Raw genomic sequence first — 6,340 nt, 5'->3', positions numbered from 1 at the left:
AAAGGCAGTGAGTAGAATGCCAAGTATTAGAAAAGGTAAAAAGGAGGAGGCTAAAAGCGAGGTTGTATCTCCTGTCCAGTCTTGAAGGTTGGACATGATGGAACAAGAAGGCAGAAGCTGGAAGGTGAGGGGCCACACTTAGTTAAGTCAGGGCTACAGAACTCTCACTGGGATAACTTGATCACGTGTCGAACTGTTTCTGTTTGGGAAAAGAGGAAAAAGGGCACTTGCATGGTTGGATGTCCAGAGATAGAGCATCTGAAAGATAAATGTAAAAGATTTTACTGATTCTCTTCCCCAGAAATATCAATAAAAACAAGTGTTCTTTTATTCTTTCTTTGGTTTTGTCGGTCTGTTCCTTTCTAAATTATCTGTCTCTGTACCTTTTGTCTTTACTATTGTTTTTTCCTCTTTAATAATGATCAAGTCCAAAGAAACCTGAGAAGCCATGACCCCAGTACTTTTTCCTGAGTCACCAAGGACCCCTTCCTCTTTCTTCCCCAGGGAAGTGTTGGGAACAAGCCTTTCTCTTTGGCAGGCTCCACATAGCACTCATATGGCTAGCAGCCAGAGTAAAGAACCAGGGAGAGCTAGAGTTTGGATAAATCTGGTTTAAAGTCCATCCTAGACAGTCCAAATCCCCTGACACCCAGGGGGAGGGCCTTTCAAGTTGGGCCAGATTTTATGCAAGACATTTACTATGTCAAAGTATCAGTCTTTGGCCTGGAGTCAGGTCTCCAGAGTCTGTGTCTAGCTCCACCCCTAGGTGATTCTGGTTAATGGAGCTATCCAACCTTTTTCTTCGCCTCCCCTAGTTTAGACCCTTGACTTAGCTACCTGACAAGAGGCAAGAAAGATCAGTGCAAGACTGGGAGCTTTTTAGGGCACAGGAGTTGAAGAAAGGAAGGGATTTAAATAATTTCAGAACTACGGCCTTTCCCGTCTGACCCTCACGGCAGAGTGAGGGGTTTAGAAGCCTCAACAACTAACTCCAGCTAGGGGATGTAGTCCCAGCCTGGCTGAAGAGTGCCACCTGGCGGCTGAACCTCTCCCCACCTGGATTCTCTTTGCCCCGCCCGCGTTCTAAGCCAAAGCTAGACCTGGGCAGAACTGTCACCTCCTCCTGTACGTCACTTCAAGGACCACGCCCCTGCCTAGATCGCACCTCCTTCTGAAAGGACCGGCCTCTGGCGCTTTCCCTGCAGAATTGCCGCCCTTCATCCCTCTAGGGTTGAACGCTTCTCCGGTAGAAAATCTGCTCCAGGTTCCCCAGGGATCCGCCTCATCTATTCCTCCCCTGGGAGCCTGCCCCTCCCCCATGGGAATCTACCCCTGTCCTCTTCCTTCCGGAGTGAATGTGCTGCCCCGCCCCAGCCCCGTCCCTCGCGAGGAGTGGACTCCTGTGCTTTCCCCCACCCCAAACCATTACCGGGACCCTTTTCTGGTCCTCAGAATTCAAATCCAGGTTACCTATCACACCCCCCCACTCCATATCCCCAGAGAACCCCTGCACCCCGCCCTCAGCGTCCGGCACCCCAAGAGCCGATCCCTGCCTCCTCTCCACACCCGCCAGCGGGCGGAGCTCCCCGAGCCGGCCCCGGGGTGGGCGTCCCCATCGTGACGTCATTTCCGTCCGGGCCTGGCCTCGGGTCGGGCTCCGTGGGCCGAGTGGGGAAAGGAGGTGGCAGCTGTGGGAGGTGCCGGCGCGGGAGAGCGAGGAGCCCAAGCCCGGACCAATCCTGCGTCCGGGGCCGCAAGCCCTGATTCTGCAGCGCACCGAGAGGCGAGACCGGCCGGATGGGCCGCTGAGCCCGAATCGGGGACCGGTGAGGCTCTATCCGAGCGGGGTGCAGGGGCTGCGAGCCTGGGATGAAGGGAGGGGATGGAGTCAGGCCCGCCTCTCCCACTTACAGGGAGGAGAGGCCGGGGCCAGGGGAGCCGCCGACGGTCGCGGTGGGGACAACGAGGCCCGCCAGAGGAGGCCTGGCAGCGGCTGGGTGTAAGGAGGGGGCGGGATGGCTTGGGTCATTAGGGAGTGTAGGGCCAGCATTTAGGATTCACAGCCGGAACTGTGGCGTCGGGGGAGGGGGTTGCTTCTGGCCAGAGCTTTGGGAAGAGGATGGCAATGAGTGGGGGAGGCAGAAAATTTGAGAGGCTTGGAAAATGTTCCGTGGCCCTCCTTGCGAGAGAGGTGTGAAGAGCTGTTATCTTCCTAGAGGATGGTGTTGAACACCTGGAGAAGGGTCTCACTGGCGTTTGAGCTGGGGGAGGGGGTCAGCTACAATATTTGAAAGGGACAGTGCTGTAGGAGTCCCGATATTGAGCCGGTGTGCAATGCTTGGCTGCCTCCAAGTATCAGATCTTTACAGTGAGGAGCCCCCTGGAGCTAAAATCAGGATGTTCCGATTCATGAGGGACGCAGAGCCTGAGGATCCCATGTTCATGATGTGAGTATGCCCTCCCCCTCATGCCCTAGAGCACTCGTCCCACTCCACTTTAGGTCTCTGAGTAATTCCAACAGACATCTGGGTTCCCTCTGTGGGTACTGATGGGAACTGGCTGGATACTCAGCTCCAGCTCTGACTTAGAGGAGAAGTAGGCGTCTGTGCCACTGTTTCCCTAGGACTGTTTTCTTTTGGGAGCAGAGGGTGTTGACTGCTTGGCCCTTCTGCCATCTGTCCTCTCTACTCACTCCACAGGGACCCCTTTGCTATTCACCGTCAGCATATGAACCGAATGTTGTCGGGTGGCTTTGGATATAGCCCCTTCCTCAGCATTACAGATGGCAACATGCCAGGGACCAGGCCTGCCAGCCGTAGGATGCAGGTAATGGTGCTGCATGTTCATGAGACCAAAGAAAGGAGTCAGGAAGAAGGGCTCAGTGATCCCATTTTGTGAGGAGGATGGAAAAAGGGCTGAGGCCATAGACTTGGTTTGGGATTGCAGTGACATAGAATGTGGTCTCTGATTTGTGTTTCTTCTGTGTTCCTGCAGACTGGGGCTGTCTCCCCCTTTGGGATGTTGGGAATGGTGAGTTCTCATCTTCTTGTGTCCGTCCATCTCAGGTACACTTAGATATTACTTCCAAATGTGCCTCTCTGGAGTAGCCTTGTGGGCAACCCTAGAATCTTTTTATAGTGTTCCCACGGCGCTGGGCTTGCTATGTGCTGTGAGTCCTATAAGATAAAGATGCTGATACTGGTTCCTGTCCTTTCAGGAGCCCTGCATATTGGGGCAGTCTAACTGTCTACCAGAGTTTATTCTTTTGAGCAGAGAGTTGCAGTTGAAGGGGCACTTACACATGGTTTCTAGATTTGTTTACGAGTTCATGCTCACCACTTTACAGGTTACAATCCATTAACTTTGGCATGCTTCCTGAAGGTGGGAGGAAATAGGGCAGTCAGGAGGAGGAAAATGGATCAGGGCAGCCTTGGAGACTGAGGAGGAGGGCAGGTGGCCGTACACAGGAAGAGAAACATGAAGAGAAACGTGTGCACGAAGAGTGAGAAAAAGCAGGTGTTGGGTGGGAGGGGAGAAGAGAAAGGGACTGTGTAGCCACACAGCTAGGGGGTCATCTCTGAGCACTGATTCTGCCTTCTCTCTGCCACAGTCCGGTGGCTTCATGGACATGTTTGGGATGATGAACGACATGATCGGGAACATGGTGAGACTCTTGCCCCATCCCCCGTCCTGGCCCTGTTCTCAGTGACTGCTGGCACCACCTTGAGTCCTCAGAAGCAGGAGTGGGGAAGAGTGTGCTAGAGAAGGGGTCAGGCTGGGTAAAGAAATTGAACCTGGAAGCACTGGTTCCGGTGTCTGTTCTCATGCCTGAGGGCGAAGCAGCAGCAGCAGCGCTCTTATTAAGTATGCAGTGAGACTTGGTCTCTGAAGGCCCTTCTTGTTTGTTGTTGGACTCAGAGGAATTTGGGGGTGATGATGAGTCCTAACATTTCTTCCGTTTTCACATTTTGTGAGGAAGATCTGAACACAAACAGGCCGCTGAAGTGTGGGATCCTGTCTCCAGAGGACAGCTCCCCCCGGCCCCCTTCAGTCCCACTGCACCCTTTCCTTCTCAGGAGCACATGACTGCTGGAGGCAACTGCCAGACTTTCTCATCCTCCACCGTCATCTCCTACTCCAATACGGGTGATGGTGCCCCCAAGGTCTACCAGGAGACGTCCGAGATGCGCTCGGCACCAGGCGGGGTGAGTTGGAGAGCTTCTCTTCTGTCAGAGAAGGCAGGGTTTGAAGGGCAGTCGTAGAAACCCTGCCTTCTATTTTCAAGATTGGGTCATGGGTGGTTTTGTCTGTTCTGGGTCGCTGTGGCCTGGGCTTTGGAATGGGCAACGGAGGGTGCTGTGTTCTGCCTCATCCCAGATCCGGGAGACCCGGAGGACCGTGCGGGACTCGGACAGCGGACTAGAGCAGATGTCCATTGGGCATCACATCCGAGACCGGGCTCACATCCTCCAGCGCTCCCGAAACCACCGCACAGGGGACCAAGAGGAGCGGCAGGACTACATCAACCTGGATGAGAGTGAGCCTCACTGCCTGCTCTTTGCCCTCCCAGCTTCTTGTCCAGGAATCCCTAGCCAAGTTCCCGTGAGCTAGGAGATACCAAGTTTTTCTTCCTACCTCCATAGATATTTTGGAAGGCAAAGCATAGTGAGCCCCATACTCTTACCTCAGTTGGTGCCTTGTTGGTGTAGGAGCTGAGCCAGGTCACCAGGGAATGGTAAACTTTGTCACCTAAGTAAGATACTGGTAGTAATCTACCCTCTCCACCTGGATCCTTTTTTTTTTTCTGTTTTTTAAAAAACAACAAATATTTATTAAATACTTTGTGCTTGGGACTCTGCTCCCTAACTAAATAATCATCCCATTCCTGAGTTCCTTCTGCAGTAGTCATGCCTTGAGCCTGCTAGTGGCTTCCAGGAACCGCACTGAACCAAAAATTGCTAAATAAAGTTGCCCTCCCCCGCACATCCCGGCACACCTGCTTTCAGCCTCCGTGGCAGTTTTTCGGGCTTAAAAGCCTGTGGCTCACTCTTAGGTCTTCCTCCAGAAGCCAGGCTGTTGGTAGCTGGTGTCATGTCTGCTCCCTGTGTCCCATTCAGGTGAGGCCGCAGCATTTGATGATGAGTGGCGGAGGGAGACGTCCCGCTTCCGGCAGCAGCGCCCTCTGGAATTTCGACGGCATGAGGCTTCAGGGGGTGGGGGCCGAAGGGCTGAAGGACCTCCCCGTCTGGCCATACAGGGACCTGAGGACTCCCCCTCCCGACAGTCCCGCCGCTATGACTGGTGAGGGCCCTGGGCCCTCAGCCTCTCTTGTAAGTATCTGAGGGAGAGGAACTGTTAGATGTCAAGCACAGGAGGGGGTTAGGGAGTGTGCCTGTGCTCCTCACTGCCACGAGGCAGAGACGGTCCAGGTGCCTAGCAAACCCTGCCTTGGCTGGAAGCTTTAGGTGGTAGGGAAAGAGAGAAGAGTGCTCTGTCTGGCATTGGGAGTAAACCCCAACTTCGGCTTTTATCATTTGTCTTCCTTTAACTTGTGCTCATCTCTCTCCCCTCTAGGTACAGGCTGAGAGGCTCAGAAATCATCCCCCGATAGAACCTTTTCCTCTCCAACCCCCATTCCCACTTTAATATTAAATTAACAGGCAAGCTGGCCCCCATCTCTCCCTGGGGGTCCTAGGGGGAGCCTTTCACTGCCCCCTTTACCTACATTTTCCTTCTTTAACCCCCTTACCACGATGACTCCACCTCTCCTGTATCCACTAACTTGATTTTTCATTTTGCTGCTCCGTCCTTGAACTTCCTCACATTTCCCATTCTACCCCTGCCATACGTTGAAGGCTTCCGGGGGAGCTCTGGGTTCAGGGGCCTCCTCCCTCCCTCAGCTTCCTTGGACTTTTGCCCACCTCCTCAGATCCCCTGCTCTGCAGGGGCCATAGCCCTCATCCAGGGCTGTGTGTGGAGAGGACTGGCTCTAGACCCTCTCTCCCTCCCCACCCCCTACACATCACCCTATATCCTTCTCTGCCTTTATTTTTTGATTTGTGCAACTTGTAACTAGGTGTTTATGGAATAAAGGAGAATGGGAAAAAAATCAAGTGGCACTCTGGCTTTACTTCTCATCTTTTCTGTGTTCCATTTCAACTCTCCTGTCTCCTAGTCACGTTCTTACTTTCCCTCTGTCTTTATGTGTGGCCTTCCTAACTCAAGTTCAAGCCGAGTGCCTCAGTGGTAATGACACTGGGACTGTAAGCACTGAGAAGGAGCAGTGGAACTCAGTGGGGCTAGTCTAGGAGGATGAAATGTAAGCAGCCGCCTTAATGAC

At 53.4% G+C, this 6,340-nt stretch overlaps 1 protein-coding gene across 4 annotated transcripts; it reads left to right on the top strand.

Annotated features, from left to right (window-relative positions):
- The first annotated feature begins 1,621 nt into the window (after window positions 1–1,621).
- MLF2 (myeloid leukemia factor 2) lies at window positions 1,622–6,129 on the top strand. 4 transcript variants are annotated; one of them, XM_045826460.1, is made up of 10 exons: window positions 1,622–1,826; window positions 1,914–1,999; window positions 2,370–2,447; window positions 2,700–2,826; window positions 2,995–3,030; window positions 3,611–3,664; window positions 4,077–4,205; window positions 4,378–4,537; window positions 5,118–5,330; window positions 5,575–6,129. In XM_045826460.1, the coding sequence occupies exons 3-9, from the start codon at window positions 2,398–2,400 to the stop codon at window positions 5,303–5,305; spliced, it is 744 nt and encodes a 247-aa protein (XP_045682416.1). In that variant the 5' UTR covers window positions 1,622–1,826; window positions 1,914–1,999; window positions 2,370–2,397; the 3' UTR covers window positions 5,306–5,330; window positions 5,575–6,129. The 4 variants fall into 4 exon arrangements, with proteins under 4 accessions (XP_045682416.1, XP_045682417.1, XP_045682419.1 ...); XM_045826461.1 differs by lacking the exon at window positions 1,914–1,999 and having other exon boundaries at window positions 1,685–1,826; XM_045826463.1 differs by lacking the exon at window positions 1,914–1,999 and having other exon boundaries at window positions 1,694–1,826; window positions 2,360–2,447.
- Window positions 6,130–6,340: the final 211 nt, after the last annotated feature.

Source organism: Phyllostomus hastatus, unplaced genomic scaffold (genome assembly GCF_019186645.2).
Source record: "Phyllostomus hastatus isolate PE091 unplaced genomic scaffold, TTU_PhHast_1.1 phas_scaffold_755, whole genome shotgun sequence".
Classification (NCBI taxonomy): domain Eukaryota; kingdom Metazoa; phylum Chordata; class Mammalia; order Chiroptera; family Phyllostomidae; genus Phyllostomus; species Phyllostomus hastatus.
This window is presented reverse-complemented; position numbering and strand designations above follow the sequence as displayed.

Coding starts and splice junctions, on each gene's coding strand:
- MLF2 (XM_045826460.1), top strand. CDS start 2,398: ATGTTCCGATTCATGAGGGACGCAGAGCCTGAGGATCCCATGTTCATG. Junction 2,827..2,994: donor CTGCCAGCCGTAGGATGCAG/GTAATGGTGCTG, acceptor GTGTTCCTGCAG/ACTGGGGCTGTCTCCCCCTT. Junction 3,665..4,076: donor ACGACATGATCGGGAACATG/GTGAGACTCTTG, acceptor TTTCCTTCTCAG/GAGCACATGACTGCTGGAGG.